Source organism: Mya arenaria, chromosome 6 (assembly GCF_026914265.1).
Source record: "Mya arenaria isolate MELC-2E11 chromosome 6, ASM2691426v1".
Classification (NCBI taxonomy): domain Eukaryota; kingdom Metazoa; phylum Mollusca; class Bivalvia; order Myida; family Myidae; genus Mya; species Mya arenaria.
The window spans coordinates 20,515,087-20,537,529 of record NC_069127.1 but is presented as its reverse complement, the minus strand read 5'-3'; the positions used below and the strand labels follow the sequence as shown (position 1 = coordinate 20,537,529).

Below are 22,443 nucleotides of genomic sequence, written 5' to 3'. Positions count from 1 at the left end.
TTTTATTGAAAAAAAAACACACACTACATTTCAACACAAAAGCATATAGTTTATCTTGGATTGGAACCGTATAAAGTATTATCTAATAATATTACTTTCCGTTACCTTATGTTAAATATTCAGTTAAGCAATATAAGCATTATTTAAAACTGTAGTCTAAATCCACTAGTTGTCTTTTGTCCCAAACGAGCTTTACAGCGTTCCGTTTAATGCTAGTACTGCCAGTGAATCTAATAGCATCCGACAAAAATGATTCGGAAGTAGAAGTATGTTTGATATATGCTAACAAACCTTTGAATAACAAAAAAACGGAATTACTAAATCTGGAGATTACTACAGTCACATACAGGGACATGGAACAGACATATGTTCGGTTTTCTTCAGCGCTTGCACGATTTACAATTTGTTCCACTACACGTATTGTATACCCAATATATAACTACGAATAACACTCTGAATTGACACGTTCAACCTTTCATTTGTGTTATCCTGTGTTCACACTTTGCAGTTCAGTTATTTAAATGCCCTCGAGACTGTATTGTTTTAAAGACGTTAACATAATTAACGAAGATTCACATTGGTCAATGTCAATTGACGTGTATAATGTTGATTTCTTTAAAGGCCTAGTTTAAGCCTTCTATAAGTGATCCCCCCTCCCCCAAAAAGAAAAGAAAAGAACGTGTATAAAACACAACCGCTTTGTATTCATATTAATTCTAATTGCCTTGTGCTGCCTTATCAGATCTCCGATCTGAGTATCCTGCTGCGCAGTTTTGTTATTGAAATGGACAACAGTTGTTGTTGTTGTTGTTGTTGTTTTTCAAATAATAATAATATTATTACAATGCCATAGAATAAGACTAAGATTTATGTAATATATAAAAACCCATATATATGATTAAACAAGGATGCTTCACATTTTGGATATAACAATGATGACCATGCATTTAAAGTGGATTTCAACATATGTTTTTTTAGAACTATTTAAAAACTTATCACTCTTGTTTGTTAATTATTTGTTTTCAATCGGTTTAATTAATAAATACTTAGCTTTGCATATTGTGTACATGTATTAGTGAGGCAATGAGATTATCTTCTCGAAAAGTGTCAACCCTAAATGGCCAAGAAACATATACACAGGAAATTGACACATTCTGTGACACCAGTGGATTATCATGCCAAACATTCCTGACACTAGGCCTTCAAGAACAAATATATACTCTTTGTAAATAAATACAACTAGTCCACACTTATGCGTGCTACTGTATAACCACCGGCATCTGAAAACAGAACAAGATGAAGACTTTTTATATCACTTAAATAAACTCTTAATTTTCAAAACGTTGATGGATATAATTTGAAATTTAACACTGAATCGTGAATGTTCCATATAACCAAAAGCGTTAGTAAGAATCATGATGTACTAGTTGTTTACCGTTGTGAGTTGGTAAATCCTCACGAGAACGAGAAGACCTTGGTTGTGCGGTGGAGCTGAAAAACATACAACACTATTATATAGTTTCATTTATTGTATGAAGAAGGAAACTTGTGAAATTGTGATGTTACTTTAACATAATTACTCTGACGACAATATATAATAGATACATACATTGAAATACTTTGCAACTGCAATATGTCAATCACAAGGCTACAACAGGTTGTGATTGAGCACACCATTTATTCAAACACAAACAAAAGTCAATTAGTATATTTGATACAACAATATTACCTTGATTACCTAAAACGCCTAGATCAGAACATTATAGAATTAAACAGAACAACGCATCACTTTCAAGAATATAAGTTACTCTTAATAGGTAGTTCGACTTCATCAAAGCAATATGCAGATTAACGCTTGGCATCTGTATGTTTATTAAACGTCGTAGTGATATAATCACAATTATCAATAATTAGACTTAGGTATATGCATTTAATCAACACTATACCTAGAATAGCGTTTGGCTTTTTTCGTGTTCATTTTACGTCTTAGTGTAACGATGGTTACATAGAAAATCACGACAAGGATTAAGAATGCAGTTCCTCCAAATACAGATCCAATGATTATTGCCAGATCTGAAATATGTGATCAAGTTATCTGAAAAACGATTATGTCAATATTGGATTTCTGGTTAGCATTGAAAGGATTAACAGAAACGAAAGAATATGTAAAATGTATACTGTTACAACTATTTCAAGCTATTTTGGCCTTCAAAGATGATTTAAACAGTTCGTTTCACATTTGAATGCAGTTAAACTAAAGAACACAAACAAGAAATGCAAAACACATACATATGTTCTTTTTAACTCATGTTTTTGTATTTAATTAATCAGCAACAAATATATTATCAAGTGATACCAACATTATATCACATCACGAGGCATTCTATGTTAAGCACTACTGCAAATACATTAGTTTGATGTGACTGATTTGTACATCGGATACTTTAAATGTATATTAGTAATATTCAAACAATTAAAACGAACTATGCATTTTAAACATTTAATGGAAAAAAAACAATGATGTGATTATGCAACAGTTACTGAATTGCATGATGAGTGTTTTAGTGTTTATAATGTTTGCCATTGGTTGAAATAAAGTTTTCTTGAAAAACAATGTCCTGAAGTTTATAATAATTTCCAAAATTATAATGCAATAAAAGAAGGAAACGATTACAAACTCAGATACAATGGTTAAGAAGTCTAAGCGATGCTTGTTTCAGGCATCTGAAAAACCACGTTGAGTCCATGGGTCTTGGGTCATAGACTGAAATGGCAGCTTTTCGATGCGAACGTTTATGATGATTTTAAAATCAATGATTGCCACATAAATTGCCACTAACTACTTTACTGTGTAACGATACGTTTTCAAAAACTTTTCAAAGCTAAAACAATATTTGCATTACCATTTCGATTATCCTCACTGAAATGTATAAAGAAAAAAATCAAAAGAAAAACACAAGCCTTCAAAATGTTCGTATTGTGATAAACGTGTCAGTTTGAAAATCTAAATGGCCTTTTGATATTCTCTAAAGCGGACTTTACCAGCAATTAATACGATTCTCCTCAACGCAACATTTGTAGCCCATGTCACAATTCCCAAACAGATTTTGGTAAAACTGGCATTCGTCGTCTGTGTAGACCGATGACTCTGAAAATATATGGAATTGTAGTTAAAAGCTAATTACAGAAAAGTCATTCATGTCTTATAAGACGGTAGGTAGGCTATATCAACTCATTTATTTGTGTTTTCTTTGCATACAAACAAATATTACAATGATAATATAATTTCAAAGTCTGACCTTATATTCAAACAAATGTTACAAATTTCAAAAGGCCTAGGGATTGGGCCCTGCGTTTTGCCAACATCAGTACAGGGCTGTCCCAAAACGTCGCATTAAATACCAAGCAAAGCGTGCAAGCTTCATCGGTAAACATATTGTTATTCAAGCAACAGAACAATTCAGTATTTGGTATGAGTATGTTCAACTCATTTTCTATTACAAATACCAGGTTAAATACTTTTTATTAAACAACCTAACATCTTGCTTAAAAACCCCTTACTTAAAAGTGCGTGCCATATCATTGATACATACAAACTAAAGATTCATTTAATATGCGTCCATGGACGCTTATCGGAACTATGAACTCATTGAACTACCATAGTGAATCTAAGCCTTAAAATTAATTTGAATAAGATATCAACGAGTCACAATTGTCACAGGTTTTCTGAAAATCGGGGTAGAGTTAATGTTAATTTTTCTATTAAAATACACATTAATAAACGCACTCTAAAATGGCAAATTGAATTAAAATTTGGCAATAGAGCGTACTACCTGCAGATACATGCACCATGTCGCCATCAAATTCCAAAGTATCTCCACGTGCCAGTTGCAAAAATGCATTTGCAGCTTCACCTTGTAATCTATCCTGTTCTTCAGATGTTGCGTTCATGCAAACGGTATAATTTACATGAAGAAGTCCTCTTTTCCTGAAAGGTATTACCTTAGATCTGGGAGCTCACTATATATGTTGGCTTACTAAGTATATTCATATGTTTTTGTGAATGGGTGGATTTATTGACATATTTGAATACTGTTTTAACTTTCCAATCCAATAAATAATTTAACCTAATGTAAATTATTATGGAGATAGATTAAATTATGTGTACTAACCTGATATCACAAATCGTTATTTCGAGAGGAAAGTTGGTATATCTCTTCATGTATGAAAGAAGCTGAAAATAATGTTTATTGCTATCACATGCAACCTTATTTTTGGCCATTCGGCAATATATTTACAGTGATAGGTTAAGCTATTATTATGTGGTCTTCACATGTTCTTTAACGACTTTCTTTAACGATTTAAATATTTCTTTTTAGCAAATATATCAAAGAAGATTAAACATTTATACTAGAAAGAGACATTTCGATTAAAGAAATTCTACTCATACCAATCGCCAAACAATGTTTTAACCCAAATCAGCAGTCAATAAACTCACCGCATCTGTTAGTTTTCTTGCAGTTTGTCTGTATGTAGTACCGATATCAAGATTAATAGTCTCGTCAAAGGTGATATTGAGCATTGTTGTTAATGTGACCGTAACTGTGCAATCTGAAAAGGAAAATGCGCCTGTATGGAGCATACATTCTCGGGAAGTACAAACTATATGGTAAGTATAAAAACAGGCTCGGTTTGATTGAATCTGTTCCATTGGCAGGAATGGTATGTGCAATTTTGTCAACGCCCTCTTGCACAGGGTCAAGTAGTGTTCGTATTAAAAAAAAATCCATAATGCATAAATCATTTGTTGAGGAGTATATTATGAACCGCGAGCTTACATTACAGCTTTGGTTGGAACGTGTGTTCAAGAGTTTAATGTCATTAACAATAATTTCTAGTTAATGGAAATCTTCATTAAACGTACCTGTGATATTTTGATTACAATCTACAGCAAAGCCAGTATCTGAATAAAGAGTAAGTTGACATTTAGAATGTATTTAAAAACGATCTGCTGTGGTATTAAACTTCCTGATTGATACACTACTGCTGTCATGCCATTTGTTTATTCTATTTTGCCGTAATAAGGACAAACTCATAATCATGTGTAATAGTTACTACAATCTATCATATAATACATGTGTATCTGCATATATGATAGTAAAATGTTGAAATACCTTTGACGCAATTGTTGAATAGATCTAACGTATAGCCTCGTTTGCAGTCGCATGAAAAGTTACCCTCTGTATTGTGGCAACCTTTCAGTGGATCGTCTCCACATATTGTTTGAGCTTTACATTCGTTGACATCAACGTTGCATGAAATTCCATCCCAGAACTTGTTACAAAAGCAAGTCCCATCCTTTTCATCACAAGACTGATTGCTATCAGCACTGTTTGTTGTGTTGCATTCACATATATTTGCACAATCCAGGCCGTATGTATTATTGATGCATCCTGTATATAATTCTATAATATGATTCGTATAAACGATGGTATTCCAAAATACTTAGACACAATTTATAGACCTCGGATTGCTATATATCTTATTCAAGTTCTATAAACATATTTTTAGAAATAAGTGTGAAAAGTCTCAGAACGAAATAAGTATACCAAAATATTATAAGTAAGTCAAACAGACTTGCGCAAATTGTTAAGTAAGTTCAGGTTAAGTGGTGTAATATTTTGCTGAATAATTTGACATAGGAATACCTCATTAGATAGTTAAATATTACACAAAGATCCGTTAATCTAAACTGGATATCATGCATTCTCCTTCAGCACAAAGTCACGTGATGGCCCCAGTGAGATATGCATCAGCAGCCCTACTGGTCAATTGCGTTCTAGCCCTTGCTGAGTACACATCAATATTATCTTTACTGTAGAGTGATAGCTCATAGTGGTTATAAGAATTAGTGATACATTGGATTTATAAAATGTTATTTGTGAATTTAAATAGTTTTAGTTATAATAATTGTAGTTTTTAATTAGACACTTGGAAATAAACAGTTATTGTGTATCACACTAATCATGGATGGTGGTATTTTGCAAAAAATATCACAAGAACTTTGTCCAACTGTAACAGACATACTCTGTAATCAGGAAGACAGTTCGGACGTGCCTGAACGGGATAATTCTCGGGCACCACAGAATGATTTGTTGGCCATTCAGAAAGGCCAACAGGAGCAAATTGCATTAATGCAAGAGATGATGCAAAATTTTGCGCATTTGAAGTCAGACGTTGATCGACCATGCGATGAGAGTGAAGACGAGTCTTCCTCAATGCCAACGCCTGATGTCGCTGACCATGCCAGCTGCAGCCAGTCAGTTATGGCGGCTGGTATATTTGAGGACATTGCCGCGGCTTTGTCATTGAGTGAAGCTAAAGGCTCACCAGTTTCGGGACCACTTGCCAGTTTGACGGACAAAATCATTGACAAGACAATGGAAGACAAAAAAACGGAATGATTTGGCAGATAAGTACCCTGTGCCAGAAAACGTCACGAAGTTAAACCCTCCTAAAGTAAATCCTGAAATATGGAGAATAATTGAAGCGAAAACGCGTTCAAAAGACGTGAAGCTTCAAAAGATTCAGCAGTTCACACTAAGAGCTATGGTGCCGATCATGCAGGTGATTGAGAGCTTGGTTGCAGGACGGGATTGCCAGGAGAGTTTGAATTTCGATGAACTTGTCACAAAATTAGTGGATGCCGTAGCACTGACTGCCGTGGGAAATGCAGATGCTAATGCCGGCAGGCGTGAGTCAATCAAGCGCGACATGAACGAGGAATATCAGGCCATATGTTCCAATACTAATCCAGTCACACAGATGTTATTCGGAGACAATATAACTGATCAGTTGAAATCAATAACTGAATCAAACAAAATTGGATTCAAAGTACGTGCAGGAAAATTCAGGCAGACACCTTACGCGAAAGACCGTACCTTCCGGAAATCAGGCTCTTTTTTTAGGACAACGACCGTAACCACCGCGTTATCCTCAAACACAGAGGGGGAGGGGATATCCTCGAGGAGGACCGCACAGGGGACAGTCCAGTGCGACTACCAAACAACATGCCAAACATTAAACTCAACCTGCAATGTAGCTGAGGTGAGTTACTCTAACATTAACTGCATTGAATTAGCAGGCAGACTAAAGCATTTCGGTACCCAATGGGAACAACTGACCACTGACAAGAGTATTTTAGAGACTGTTTATGCCTGTACCATAGAATGTATTGACACGCCAAATCAGACTCATGTACGTGAAACTAAATTAAATTCAAAAGAGACAATAGTGCTGGATTGAGAAATAAAGGGCCTTTTACTTAAAGGCGTAATTGAGACTACAGAGCATTGTGATGGAGAATTTATCTCAACAGTGGTTTTAAGGCCAAAATCTAATGGTTCATACAGAGTGATATTAAACTTAAAATCTCTTAATGAGTCAATCGAGTACATACATTTTAAAATGGAAAGTTTACATGCGGCTATACGGCTTATAACACCTGGTTGTTTCATGTCGTCAATAGACTTAAAAGATGCATACTATACGGTGAACGTATCTGAGGAATTTAGGAAATATTTGAGATTTATATGGAGAGGTCAGCTTTATCAATATACATGTCTTGCAAACGGTTTAGCCTGTGCACTATGGAAATTTACTAAACTTCTCAAGCCTGTATTTTCTTGTCTTCGTATGAAAGGTTTTTCGTCTGTGGTGTATTTGGATGACTCGTATTTACAAGGCACTACGTACGCGGAGTGTCTAGAAAATGTTTCTGTCACACAAGAGTTGCTTGCTGACATAGGTTTCGTTATCAACAACGAAAAATCAGTGTTTATACCAACACAGGAACTTGTCTTTTTGGGATTCATTCTTAATTCAAATACTATGACCATTTCACTTACAGAACAAAAAGTGCAAACAATAACGCTAGCTATACAAACTTTACAGAACTCTGCTAATTATACAATTAGGCAGGTAGCAGAAATAATAGGAAAAAAATGATTTCGTATAGTATAGCAATACCTTATGTGATACTTTACACAAAAGTTTTAGAACAGGATAAAACAAGTGCTTTGAAATATAATAAAGGCAATTTTGATTCCCATATGACACTAAGTGCTGAATCTCTGATTGATCTAGATTGGTGGTTAAAAGCTCGTTCCGTCAATGAAAACATTTTGTAATTGATCAATTAAACGAGACTTACCTGTAAGGTGAAGTAAGGTGAAGTTTGATTGAGATTCTCCGAAGCACAACGTCATGGTGATGGGCTCAAGTGCCACACCCAAAATGTTCCCTCCCATATATCTTAGTAACTAAAGTACGACTGTGACTGTAATGTATGACTGGTGTTCACTCACGGATGTTTTAAAGATTGACCAGTAGGGCTGCTGATGCATATCTCCCTTCGCCCATCACCATGACTTTGTGCTTCGGAGAATCTCAATCAAACTTCACCTTACAGGTAAGTCTCGTTTAATTGATCAATTACAAAATGTTTTCATTGACGGAACGAATATTTGAACACGTCAAAAGATATGATGTCGGGCGAATAACACAATGAATCAGTTAAGCATGAAAATATAACCTAAAAACAAATATGCTTACGGTCGCATGTTTCCGACTCGGTTTTTCGAAGAAAACCCTATAATATGGTAAAATGGCCGTTTACACCGATATAAGAAATGTTCTATTATGCAGGGTTAAATGCGTGCATATAGAAAAATCCATTTTCGTTCCATATTGTGTTACAAATTATTAAATAGAATAGATCAGCAGCTGTAATGCTAATTGCATTGAATCTTCAAAAGTGTAAGTAAATTAATGGTAACTTGTTTTCTATGTCTTATATAATGAATCATGAATAATCAGTTAATCAATGATTTTTGTACCACTTTTAATTTTAATCCATTATCTTTATATAATAAAATTCTTGGTACCTTTTTGCAACGACATTGTCCATCAATATGATCACACGAAAACTGCTTCTCGTCTTCAAAGCATTCACAACGTCGACGGCATGCCTCACCGAAATAATTTCGATCACATTCTAATTCGAATTAACACACATATATTGTAAAATGCATTTTTCAACATTACAAAAATCATTTAATATGTTTACAATGTATATTTTTATAATTATCATTATAAACATCGATGTTGGTGGTAGAGGCAATACTTTGGTTGTTAACCTTTTGTTAGATTGTATTCATAAGAAAATAATGATTCATGCATAGTCTAGTGTTATTGTTTTGTTACGTAATGATCTTTTCGTGTGAGATTGCCGAGCCTTTCATTCATATATGTTTGACTAGCGGGCTTGTCCCTTGAGTTTGTTGAATTGAAAGGACGAATAAATACACGACAAATGGTAGCGAAATAAAATCCGCTTAAAAACAAACTCAAGTACAAAGGTGTTGAACATAAACATATAATTGTACTTACTTGCGCATAGTCCGCCCCCTGTTTTCTGGTAGCCTGTGTGGCAATCGCATAAAACACCTCCGTCTATATTTCTACATGCCGCATTTTCTGAACAATTGTGCGTACCGAGATGACATTCGTCAATGTCTTCGGAACAATCGTCACCGGCCCATCCTTGTTTGCATATACAAGTTCCAACAATGTTATCACACGTGACAGCTTTCTCGGCTTCACAGTTGCAAGTTGAACTGCAGTTTACACCATAAGTGCCTTTTTCGCACACTGTTGGATAAGACAATAACATAATTGATACATCATTGTATTTGAATTGATAATAAATCTGTTTTAGGTGCAATGAATATCTGTCCATTTATTATAAAGCGTTATCTTTTATAAAATTAATTCATAGTTTTTACAACAAACATGAAAAAAAAATCAATTCATACAGAGACAATCGTAATAATGCAGCGTTAATGGTTAATATAATTGAAATATCTGTAACATAACCCAAATAATGACATTACAATTATATACCTTCGCATGATCTCCCATCGTTTGCAATGTGAAATCCATCGTCACACAGACAATAATATCCTCCTAAGTTATCTTGGCATGTGTGGGCACAGTAACCGTTTTCGTCATCGCATTCGTTCACATCTGTAAATTATACTGTTTTTTTTAAAATGTAGCAATGTGCTTGCACATGCATAAAACAAAGATTATCCGATATGATTTTGTTTAAGTATGTATCACATAATTTAAACTGATAACATATTCAGAAATATGACATATTTAACTAAATTTTGTGTATTTAATTGTCATTATAAACCTGCGTACATTACAACAAAATAATGCCAACTATTCAAAGATACATACATTGCAACATATTTAGCCTAAACTAGTCAAATACGGTTATACTATGACCGCAGCTCTTCAGCTTGTTAATGACTCACACAACTATTTGTATGACCATGACTATCATAAACATAAACATGCCTATTTTACATCGAAAAAGTTTTCATACTTATGCAGGCATTAGTTGCTATCTGTACATATCCTCTCTTACAAATACATTTAGTTATGTCGCCATTTCGTGTACAGATTGAATTTTCCGGACAGTTTTCAGCATCAGCAGAATCACATTCTATCTCGGCTGAAATAAAATAGGGATATGATTGTAAATGGTCGTTAAATTGAATAATAATATCTTTAAACAGAAAGCATCTAAAAAGGGTATTAATCCAGTCTAATATTTAATTTGAAAAATGACAAACACGAACATACTCAACTGTATCATGTTAACCAAACAGTATCCGCTAAAGGTTATTTACCGAGACAAGAATGCCGGTCAGTTAAATCAAGCACTAGCCCTTCTTTACACGTGCATATATATCCTCCCTGAGTGTTTTGGCAATTTTGGTCACATTGGTGAAATCCTGATTGGCATTCATCGATATCTGAAAATTATTGATTTTACAAACTCATGTACGAGCATAAATCATTTACACTGATATAAATATATATACAAGTCATTATACTGATTATTGTGCATTGTAGTGCAAATGAATGTTGTCTGAAAATGAAATATGTTTGAATCAAATGTTGGTTGAGACAAAAGACAAACAGAAATGACGCACTACCGTTTAAAGTTTGGCAAAAGCTATTGACAATAAATACAGTTCTAAAAGATATGGTGAGATATTATTCAGCAGCATAACAAATCTTCGAAGCTTAATTTAGATTGTCTCCTATTTGAACGTACCTAAACACCTTCGAGTTGTTAAATTTAACATATATCCATTGTAACAACTGCATTCGTATCCACCGCCGGTATTTCGACATGCTTGTTCGCACGTATTCAGTGAAGAGTCCAGACATTCATTAATATCTGCCAAACACACCAAATTATAAACAAATGTGTTTCACACCCGTAATTATCAAACAACTTTGTTATGAACTGGCCAATTGCCGTTTATTTAAAACCATTTAAGTAATCGATATTAATATAAATGACTCATGAGATAAAAAATAATTCAAACGAAATAAATTAAAAGGGTATCGAAAACAATTAAGCATTGTAAAAATAGAAAAAAAAATTATACGTATATAAGTAAATAAATTGTGCAACAGCTAGACGACTGACCTTCGCATCTGTCCTCTGTCCTAACATACCCAGAGTGACACTGACAAAGGGAGCTCCCTATCGTATTGACACAGTCAAAGTTTGTGGGACACAAGTCTTCACTGTCACATTCGTCGAGGTCAATGTCACACTGATCACCAGCCCATCCGTTACTGCAGTTACAACCTACAATTTACGACGAAATCGTGTATGGCATTGATATTGTAAAACCGAAATAAAAACTAACAAACATAACAATCCAAATAAGAAATGTTAATCACAGAAGTATATGTTTGCTGATAATATATAAGTGTCATGCATGATATCTTAAAACCAATATTATACATTTGTTTTTAGTACATACGATCATAACTTATGGAAGAAGCAAAAAGGTAAAGCCATGAAAGCTGGGTTAAAAAAGCGGTCATCATATGTTGAATGTCATTATCTTATATTAAAAATAAAACTTGACAAATATGAAACAAGGCGAAGTGTTATAGAATTTGAATGAATCCGATTGCTAAACCAACCTTGTGTATTGTCGCATGTTCCATGTAAGCAGCTGCACGTTTGCTCACAGTTATTTCCAAAGTGGTATTGATCACATTCTGTAAAACACAAGCATGACGCTGGTATATGTAAATAATGAGTACACTTATAGGAATACATTCAAATGAAGTGTGTGCGTTGTTCAACAACGTAGAAAACAGGAACATATACGAACTATCAAATTCAAAGTGGACCATGCTGAAGTTTTAAATTATTATCTGAAATCATACGATAACGGTATTATCTTAGACGTTCAGCCTACAACTTATGTATGCCCTTATGCAGAAGAAATTTGTCATGAAAAGATACAATTAACACTCTTACCTTCACACTGCCGACCGTCATTGGAGAGTTTGAATCCTTCTGTACACTCACAGTTATACGAACCCGGAACGTTAATGCAAATCCCTTTTGGCTGACATTCGTTTAAAGTCTCGTTATCGCATTCGTTTATATCTGGATTATTTTGATAAACCATAACGTATTGAATAGGTTAACAATTTGAATAATAACTTCTGAAACACTAGAAACAATTTTGAGTGAATATTATCGACGAAACTCAAGTACTCAGACGTTTTGCATGCTATAGGATTCTTTAACAAAACGTTTGAGATACTTTTATTATGGTTAGATTAACTTTACCTTTACATGTTTGTGAATCTTCCTCGATGTAATAGCCAAAGTTGCATTTGCATTCAGCCACATTTTCCTCAACGACACAATAATGAGAGCAGTTTAGATTACTAAATTGTAAGCACGGGTTTTGTACTGAAATGGAAATTGATGACACATTAATTAAATGCACTAGTCATAAATGAATTGTTTTCGCAATTACAGATTTGTTGACGATACTGTCGGAAAACCAGGGATTAATAAAACATGCACAGTTCAATGCACAGCCGTCAAGAAGCCAGTGAAAAAAATACGTTAAAAAACAGACGAAAAAACACACATACAAATCATTTGTTTTTATTGAACTATAGTAGATACGCGTTACTAAAAACATGATGTATGTGTCCTTTACCTTCCAGGCATGATTGCCGGTCCTCGGCTAAGGTATATCCATGATAACAATAGCAGTTGAAACGCCCAGGAAAATTTTCGCACATCTGTTGGCATCCGCTTATTCCGAGTTTACATTCATCAACGTCTACAGAATAAAAAGAATATTAATACAAGGTTTTAATTGTGGAATTTAATCTCTTGCCTAAAACAATATAATTCCACGCATATATTGAACTATGTCGCTTATTTAAAACTACATTAATATAAATATTCATTTCAAAATTCTTTCGATATTCAACAAGCGTATATGTGCAGCTACATACTGCCAAGTTAAGCTTAAGAAAACATATTTTTTAACGAATGGCTCAAACAAACTAGCAATAATTCGGGTGCCTCAAAATAACTTTACCTTTACAGCCTTCGTTAGACTGAACGAAACCTTCCTTACAATCACATGTATAACCGCCCTGAGTATTGCTGCATAGCATATCTTGTCCGCATCCATTAAGTAAAGGGTTTGTGCACTCATCTACATCTGAAATATTTCACTTACATAAATGTATGTGGCGAATTGACATAATTACAATTATGCAGTATACGTCTTATTAAATATTTTTACCATTGCCTGACCTATGTTAACTGCAATGACCAATAATACAAAACGCCGCCTCGTATAGTGTTTACGGATTTCTGGTTAAATCATAATCAAGTGATGAAATAAGTTCTAATTTGAAACTTTAAATATCTCATCAAGAGATCCTTCATTAACACAATAACATTAAAATTAAAATATATAATGACAACAGCAACGAGCGGTTATAGATAGATGTGTCAGTCATTATTTTTAAATATTCAACGATACCTTCGCAATGGTTACTCCCACTTTCTTTGAATCCCATTACACATTCGCAAAGAAACGATCCAGGAATATTGACACATGCCTGGTAGGCATCATAACACGGAGAAATATGATTGTCGCATTCATTGACATCAATATCACACCTATCTCCTTGCCAGCCGTTTTCACAGACGCATCCCTTCACTTTATGACATTCTTTCGTGCCCAGAGATGAACAATTGCATGTGTCTTCGCAATTTGTTCCAAAGTATGGAGGATCACATTCTGCAAATATTATACTCGTGCAAGTGCATGCAAGTGCAAAGGAGGAGAATTCGGAAGTACAAAATACGATTTAAGAATTTGTAGTTTATATCAAGTTCATTGAAATGATGTGTTGATGTAACTGTCAACATCTCCTAGTACTAGCTTAAATGCGGTTTCATGTTTTCATTTTTCGGTAAGTTATGTTTAAAGGCACCGAAGAATCCGGAAACCAATGACTACACTGTGGAAAAGATTCCTCATTTATAACATTTACCAAGATATGTATTCTATTTGTATTAACGAACTCATATTCATCGCAATACCTTTACATTCTTTAAGTCCTTGCAATCCGTATCCGGCAAAACAACTGCATGAATACGACCCGATAATGTTTATACACTCTTGGGGACAAACATTCCTCTCGCATTCATCAATATCTTAAATAAGTTGACAGAATTTAGGTTTTAATTACCCTTATCAAATAAATTTGTATTAAACTAAAACACTAACATAGGTACATACAAAGTTCTTAAAGACTCATTTGAGTCTGTTTTGAATGTGTTTGAGTAATTTGGTCAACATTGAAAGAACTCTTTTCACCATTTTAATGTGTATTGCTACTGTTTAGTGTAGTTTGAATATACTTGAGAACAAAGCTGTTTTTGTTGTTGACAGATTTGGCTATCAGGCAGTTTTGTAATAAGAAACGTTCAGAAGGCCTAATTTGACCTGTTATTTATTTTACTGTTCGTGAAAATAATTAAATATATTGGCAAGCACACAAAGAGCTGCTTAAATGAAGTGTTTTGTCAGTGTAAGCACCCTTACCTGTACATCTCTTCGAATCTGTGTCTAGCTTAAAGCCATTTTCACAAAAACATATCGATTCATTGTTCTTATTCGTTGTACATCCTGATGTCGTTGAGCAATCAGTGCTACAATCTTTAATAAAAATATTCAATTTAAGTCAAGCATATTGTATACTTATGTTTTAACTGTGTTTGAGATTGAAATAAGAGGTGATATAAAACAATACACATTTTCCTTTTGAATTAAAACAAATCTGAAAAATGTCCTCAAACTATTATTAAGGTTTTCCAACCTTATAAAGCTATCTTAAGCTTTTGGATACTTGATTGAAATGTCAAAAGATAGGGAACCATTTTGATACATTTAAAGGGTAGCTACCTGTAAATAATTGTCAACTAATGTTTTGAGGGATAAAATTTGATTGTATAGGGTAAATACATTTGAGGATTTAAAATGGATTATTTTGGAAATTACAGGTTATTAATTACTTCATGAGAGCATATAAGTTCAATATAAAACGAATATTCATGTAATATTGTGTAAGGCAATACTTACAATATTGATGCGAAAAACAACAACGGAGCCCAAAATAAACTATACTGCTTAATTGAACATTTAGTTTATCATTCACACCAATGATTATCTGTTAAAATGCCGGATTCTTACGAGTTTTCATAATGTATTTTTTCTGAAATCTGTTCAAATAAAACTAAAAAGGCCTTAAGGTTAGACAGATTTAAAGTTGTGAATGTAGACTTATTATCTTTGAAAAACACTATAATTCAATAGATGGCCATTTACAAACACCATGGATCGAACGGTTAAGCTTGCGAATCGCAGCGGTCGGAGTACGAGATCTTTTGGCTTAGACAGTCAGTGCCTCTGGACAAACCACAAGTACTGGGTGTCTTCCCAGTAAATGAAATGGAACGTAAAGTGATTTCATATCAGCCACTAGTTGGAGCTTAAAGGAGTAAGAATTAGCAACAAAGTAACCACTTACCATCGTTGCCTATCTTTTCACATTCAGTCATTGTATCGACAAGTTTATAACCCAGATGACAATTGCATTGAAACCCTCCGTTTGTGTTTTCGCAAATGTGGGAGCAGTTGTGGGTAGCTTCGTCGCACTCATTGATGTCTTAAAAAATATAACTTTTCGTTTATATGAAATACTGAAAGTATAATACTTATGCATGTGCTTTATAAATGTAGCTATGTACCTTGGATAACTTGCAACACATTGTGCTTTCACTAACGACGAGTTTACTATGTTTTGTTAAAGTAAGTAACAATAACTGAAGATCTTTCAAAAAATGTATCAAACCATAGTTGTAAAACAGTGTTGATCATACCGACACATTTTTTCAAGTCAGACGATTCAGCTCTATATCCACTATTGCATGAACAGAAAAAGGATCCTTCTGTATTAATACAAATTTGTTCACATGAGTTTGTGTCCGCACATTCATTGAGATCTGAAATAATAAGATGATACAGGTAATCATCCGACCATTTTTTAGCCTATCGAAAGGAAAACAAATCAAAGATTTTTTGTCCAGAGTGATGTGACTTGCATTACATGTTAGTTCTGGAAAGAAGTTTATTAGAAAGCACAACCTACATGGACATTTTAACATGATAGCAGTTTCGGTTTTATTGTTACTGTTATATTGACAGCAACAAAAGAGCAGTGCCATCAACAGGCCCTTGTATCAACTTAAACTGTACCCCTGTTTGTTCAGTCATTTACACAAATACAATCTCTTAAAAAAACATCACTGCAGATACGGAAAACGAGGCAAGTCGGCTTTCTTAAAGTTAACAAAGTTCCACAATCCTATATTTGTTTGTTAACAAATGTAAGTGTTAAGGCTATACTAACACATCATTTTGTTCATTAGTAGACGAGCTAAAACTATATATTTATTTCCTGTATATATTTCAAAAGGTGAAATGTGATACACATATACACTAATATTTTACCTTGACATCTCGCACCATCATCGATATAACCATCCGGACATCTGGAGCAAGTGAATCCCGGCTCGTCCTCCGTGTGAAATTCTGCAGGTACATCGGAGCAGTTCCGTCCATTGGAACATGGCTGTCCAACACATCCGTCGATATCTAACTCACAGTCAAGGCCTGAAAAATAGTCTATCTGAGACCTTTGTTCAATGTAATATTGGTAGTTAATCGTTTTGTTTGGTCTGTGTGGGTTTTTTATGTTTCAAACAATAACTGCATCACACCATAGAAATGTTTTTTTGCATAAGGTACTATAAATTTTATTCCTTCGTCTGCAGGTAGAATTGGGATCCCTAGTCATAGAATTGCTTGGGGTTTGCCTATTAGCTTATTATTATTATATGTTTTATTCCTAAGTTTCCTTAAGTTTATGCATACTTTGATAAGATTTACCATTTACGTTTTTACTTTATCGGCGATCGTTGGGATAAGAGTGAGGTTGTGCACACAAACAAGTTTAAATCCCAGTAAATTTACATTTTACTGACCGTTCCAAGGCGGTACCTAACAATCCTTGATAAACAACCCCAGTTTTAAACATTATATACGTTTCTGGTTTGTTGTTGTTTGCTTGTTTTTGTGCTCAATGGCATTGACGTTGACCCTGTGGCATTAAACGGGGTTTATGTTGGAACTTTTGACTACTGGACTTGTTTCTGTAGTTTTTCATAATATACGTATTGGTGTAGTCGTGTGCACTTCGTTAATTGTCTGTTCAGCCTCAAACGGGGTCTCATTTAACAATTTGGCTACTTGGTACAGCAGTTACAGGGGAGATTATGTCTCAGTGTGTGTTTATAATTTTATAGTGTTAAGAAAAATATCTTTGGCGAATGATTACGTGTCACAGCCGACTAGTCAACACTGTCAACATAAATAATTTCATCATATAGGGTATACATGTATACAAAAAAACAAATGTTTTGCTAATATATTTATCGGACATAGATGTAAAAGGTAGCATGTAATAAACTTATTTTCCTTATAATGTTTTATTTGAACTTTGGAATTATACATACAATTTTAATATTAATATTTCACCTGTAAATTGTTCATAGCAAAGACACTTATTATATTGAAACATCAGCGTCTGACTGCCCCGCATCTCCGTTTCGTTAATACAAAGACCATGTCCACTGCAACCGGTACATACTGTTATAGGGATGTTTGACACGGGAGATCTACCACCGTCGTCGGCCTTAACTACGAGTCTGAAATGAAAATAAATAAATAGTGTTTCTTAAAGTTTATTAGCGTATTTCTAAAATATAAAATATCATGCAAATCTTCATTCAATCCATTAATTCAATTTGTATATTAATCGATGATACAAGTCTAGTTTTAACAAACAAAATAATGACAGCAAACGACTATCTGACAAAACATTACTAGCTTTATATTTCATGTACATACAATTTCCTCCAACGGACACGTGGAAAATAGTTTTCTTACCGTAGAATATCACCAGGCAGTCCAGGTATATGCTTATATCTAAGTATTCCTGTTGTTTGGTTTACAAAAACCGAGTATTTCATGGTTCCTAACACTTCAATATCTGTAACATCACTGCCAAATTGCAATTGACACTCCGCTTCCCCTCCAATCAAAACATCCAGTCGATCACATGCCACCAGTTTTGGAACGCTCCTGCCTGTATTGGAAAGGTATGAAACAGTTTAATCTTCACATTTCCACAGTTGAGCAATTATTACGAAAGAATATTGATTAGATTTCCAGTCAAAAAGCATTTACGTTTTCCCGGGAATGTCTTAATACAAAAAATGTCTATTAGTCAAATTTATCGAAACTGTCCAACGTCATGTTGTTTGCAACTATTTTTTTTTTTTAAAGATATATGCATTTTTTGCAAACCCGGAAATAAATTTCATCCACTATTTTTCATTATTTTTCTGAATAACTTTCTTAATTGACAAGATATCATCAAGAAGTCTCAATACCTTGTTGAATATGTAGTCTGGGGCATTTTGACATAAAAACAAAGTAACTACATCGACAGACATTCACGAAATAATATAAATGCTTTTTTATCCAAAATCTCATAAAATCTTCTTTTTGTAAAATTTGTTTAACTCCTTACTACCCCAAAACATGTCATCAAGAATATATGTTTCACTCCAAAAACGGTCGTTCCTCAAAACTAAATAAAACACGGATTTTTTAAACGTTCTTGTATTTGACCTTCCTCACCCACTTTTGCATTGTGAGCGGCTCTTCATACACCTAAGCCGTAACACTTGCCAGGGGGGCGTCAAAATATTAGATTGATATTCTTCTAAGGAGTAAAACCAGTTATCACTGAACAATTATACTTACATTAAGACTTAGACTGAATGTTATCTACGCAGCTAGTTTTAGAACAAGAAGCTTACTGGATACTGGCAAAGACCGATAATACACACTCCTTACTTATTTCGGTCTTCGCTTCCTTTGCATCGCTTGTTGTTTCATGTGTTTGCCTTGAAATGTCTTCATTTTCTGTAAACACTTGATCAAATATACAGGCGAGGTCCTGATCTCCGCCACATGTCTCGCTTGCTGTCTTTATAATTTCCAAGGGAACTGAGTCAAGGAAGCGAGGGATAAAGGAGCTATTGTGGTAATTACTGTGGTTCTTCTTGTCACTATACCGGAATGCGGAGTTGAAACCATCGATTTCCCCTGAGAATTAAGAATGGACATTTCTCATTCACAAAATATATAACAGATTGGAAGATACTTGTTGGCCAATTTATCGTTTTAAAACAGTAACGTTACTTTCTAACACATCGTAAAGTAAATTGACCCCAATTAATTTTATATTAATACTATGTACAAAAATGGCTTACAATGCGTCCACGCAAAGACGTTTTCATTTTTCCCTTATCGTATTAATTAGTATGATATCATAAGATCATCAGAAGCAAAAATAAGTAGAAAAAATGTTGCTCTTGGTTCTTTCAAACCGTTATATTGCTATAAGAGAACACGTAGGTTCTGTAAGTAGTACTATCACAAATACTTAGCAATCTCTTACACATTTGGCCATATTGAAATATTTCATGTTCGCTTATATTGCTGTTAAAAAGTTTCCCTCCGGGAGTCATAAAGTCGTTGTCGGGAATTCCATCAAAATTACCCAACAACCCTCGCACGTTCCCTTTTAACGATTCGTTGACGGTTGTTTTAAGTGTCATCATCCCATTGTTAGTAAATATACTCAGAGACACTCCTGAAAAATTAAAACATTATGAAATTATTTTAACAAATCAACTCTTAACAAACGACAAACTTAAAATATTGGATTTCATATTTTTAAATTACAATCTGCTTTCAGTATTTCATTATGTTCTATTAAGTGCTGCAACTGACATTAAATACTGTTTTTTGATATTTAAAAAAAAATAAACTGTGATTATTTACAGTGCAGCATGAAACATGTCGTCTTATTTTCCACCAACATTGTATTCTTTCATTATCTGGTACTTTAACATCCATTAGTAAGACCTAATAAGACATTCCTATAAACGATTTCCACTGCTATTGTGTGCTACCAGAGGAACCCCCTTTCAGAATGTATTTATACTAACATACAATCAGCTTGTAAAGCACTATGTCCTATTTGATTTTCAAAAAACAATTAACTTACGCCAACGTGTTTACCTGATTGAAGAAATTCAATTTTAAGATTCGTTTTGTTCTGGTCGTCAAGATGTTTTACAACAGTTAACGTATTATTTTCCGTTTGTAACGTGAAGGAATTGTTCGCATGATCCGCTGTTCGATCGACATTGTTGACATACAATATGATACCTGTAATTAAAATTGTGTGATTAATAATATTATCAATAGAAGGATTTCACGATCCTGATATAGACAGTGAGATTCATATATTAGATATCTCTTTTTATAGAAAGTATTTCCATAACAATATTTCAGGTAATGAGGTTATACGGGAATTTCAATGTTCACTTTAGATTGTGTAAATTTGTTTTAAAAAGTACAATGAAATCACTTGATATTTTGCAAGTACAACTAAATATTTACCGTTCCGTTTAGTGTTGAGCTCCACGTGTACAGAAGACCCAGAACTGTCCTTGGCAGCAAATGCTGTGTATATTGTGGCATCCGTTAAAGTGTTATTCACTGTTACAGCCCGCTCTGTTCTTGCTTGTAAATCAAAGGTGTTGCCTTCAAAGTTGTAATTAAGGAGAGTGTATTCTCCGAGTCCATTGAAGATAAACTTCTTTCCATCCAGAGTAAGAATGTGGGGATCACCCCAAGATACCGCTGAAAGTAATATATACATTATTTTCAAAAGGGTAAATAACACAAATGCACACAAGTTTATTCATTAGTTGATTTAAGGTTTCAAATGCATGTTTTTAAAACAATATTGCAACTGTTAATATTGAAAGGTCAGCGAGCCATTTTCTAGAATTACAGCTTATAGCTTACCAAAGTCAAACCAAGTATTTCTGTAACATTCTCCAATTGGTCGTAATTCGTAGTACAGCTGACAGAAACTTGAATTGGAACAGCAAACGTCTTTAGGACGCTGGTCATGTAGTTTATGTTGCTGTGGGGAAAGGTCTGGATGAAAAGTGTACAATCCCCCTGCAAATGGAATTTCTTCTGTCCATTGTCCTGAACTTCTCTCATAACAGCATACCTATAAAGTATTAAATAAGAGTGTAAAATATATTACCTAATTTCAATTACCTATCGGGTACAGTCTAGCATACGTCGTGTGTATGGGTATATTTGTTTTTCATTTTGTCGAGTAAGGTGTAAGCGGAAAGTTGTTAAAGTTTTTTACGTATGCGAATTGATATATTACATAAATGCATTGTCGTTGATTCACTTGCATATCTTGGATGATAACGTGTGAGTCGACACAGTGTCTTTCGACATCTACGTATGTCATGCCTTCACAATATCGCAATTTTATTCTTTAAGCACATTAACAATGACGAACTAAATACTACAAAACAAACGAATGGGCAATATGTGACAGTGTTTGTTAACCTTGCCATACAATCCTGTCCTGAAGGATGGAAGAAGTTCTATACAAATTGTTTTGTCATAAGTTGTCCTTTCTCCTCTTGCTAACGGATCTTGATCTGCTTTCTCTAAGCTACAGGGACACTGAGGGAGCATACTCATTATTCTGTGATATTCCTCTTTCTTATGTTTGTTGCTTATAAACCAGTCTAAGCAGTCCATGGCAAAGTTCTGGAGCTGTCTATTTGCCGTTATCCTTTTAACGATAAGACCATTAATTCCTACAACAAAGAGAAAAAAATTCGAGTTTGGAGACTTAATTTAATCGTTCAATAAAATGACATTCTTATATACTAGTTTTACTAATTGGTTTTATAAACTTGCGTGGTCC

General features: G+C 34.1%; 1 protein-coding gene across 3 annotated transcripts in view; it reads right to left on the bottom strand.

The window, feature by feature from the left end:
* Positions 1 to 1,236: 1,236 nt before the first annotated feature.
* Positions 1,237 to 22,443, bottom strand: part of LOC128238182 (uncharacterized) — a 31,282-nt gene continuing 10,075 nt past the window's right edge. The window contains exons 13-49 of one of the 3 annotated variants that reach the window (XM_052953806.1): positions 22,077 to 22,333; positions 21,507 to 21,720; positions 21,096 to 21,338; positions 20,712 to 20,861; positions 20,086 to 20,280; positions 19,479 to 19,730; positions 18,504 to 18,702; positions 18,093 to 18,262; positions 17,007 to 17,168; positions 16,376 to 16,498; positions 16,024 to 16,161; positions 15,039 to 15,152; positions 14,534 to 14,647; positions 13,968 to 14,228; positions 13,515 to 13,640; positions 13,125 to 13,250; positions 12,743 to 12,868; positions 12,425 to 12,556; positions 12,082 to 12,159; positions 11,573 to 11,737; positions 11,192 to 11,317; positions 10,761 to 10,886; positions 10,454 to 10,582; positions 9,964 to 10,086; positions 9,451 to 9,711; positions 8,946 to 9,055; positions 8,614 to 8,650; positions 5,175 to 5,453; positions 4,925 to 4,963; positions 4,499 to 4,611; positions 4,173 to 4,234; positions 3,834 to 3,988; positions 3,043 to 3,148; positions 2,904 to 2,920; positions 1,947 to 2,073; positions 1,436 to 1,491; positions 1,237 to 1,280 (exon numbers count right to left, since the gene is read on the bottom strand). In XM_052953806.1, the coding sequence (XP_052809766.1) occupies positions 1,240 to 1,280; positions 1,436 to 1,491; positions 1,947 to 2,073; positions 2,904 to 2,920; positions 3,043 to 3,148; positions 3,834 to 3,988; positions 4,173 to 4,234; positions 4,499 to 4,611; positions 4,925 to 4,963; positions 5,175 to 5,453; positions 8,614 to 8,650; positions 8,946 to 9,055; positions 9,451 to 9,711; positions 9,964 to 10,086; positions 10,454 to 10,582; positions 10,761 to 10,886; positions 11,192 to 11,317; positions 11,573 to 11,737; positions 12,082 to 12,159; positions 12,425 to 12,556; positions 12,743 to 12,868; positions 13,125 to 13,250; positions 13,515 to 13,640; positions 13,968 to 14,228; positions 14,534 to 14,647; positions 15,039 to 15,152; positions 16,024 to 16,161; positions 16,376 to 16,498; positions 17,007 to 17,168; positions 18,093 to 18,262; positions 18,504 to 18,702; positions 19,479 to 19,730; positions 20,086 to 20,280; positions 20,712 to 20,861; positions 21,096 to 21,338; positions 21,507 to 21,720; positions 22,077 to 22,333 (5,252 nt within the window). In that variant the 3' untranslated portion in view covers positions 1,237 to 1,239. Of the gene's footprint in view, positions 1,281 to 1,435; positions 1,492 to 1,946; positions 2,074 to 2,903; positions 2,921 to 3,042; positions 3,149 to 3,833; positions 3,989 to 4,172; positions 4,235 to 4,498; positions 4,612 to 4,924; positions 4,964 to 5,174; positions 5,454 to 8,613; positions 8,651 to 8,945; positions 9,056 to 9,450; positions 9,712 to 9,963; positions 10,087 to 10,453; positions 10,583 to 10,760; positions 10,887 to 11,191; positions 11,318 to 11,572; positions 11,738 to 12,081; positions 12,160 to 12,424; positions 12,557 to 12,742; positions 12,869 to 13,124; positions 13,251 to 13,514; positions 13,641 to 13,967; positions 14,229 to 14,533; positions 14,648 to 15,038; positions 15,153 to 16,023; positions 16,162 to 16,375; positions 16,499 to 17,006; positions 17,169 to 18,092; positions 18,263 to 18,503; positions 18,703 to 19,478; positions 19,731 to 20,085; positions 20,281 to 20,711; positions 20,862 to 21,095; positions 21,339 to 21,506; positions 21,721 to 22,076; positions 22,334 to 22,443 lie in introns of those variants that run through there. The other 2 variants (XM_052953807.1, XR_008261642.1) reach the window with 2 other exon arrangements.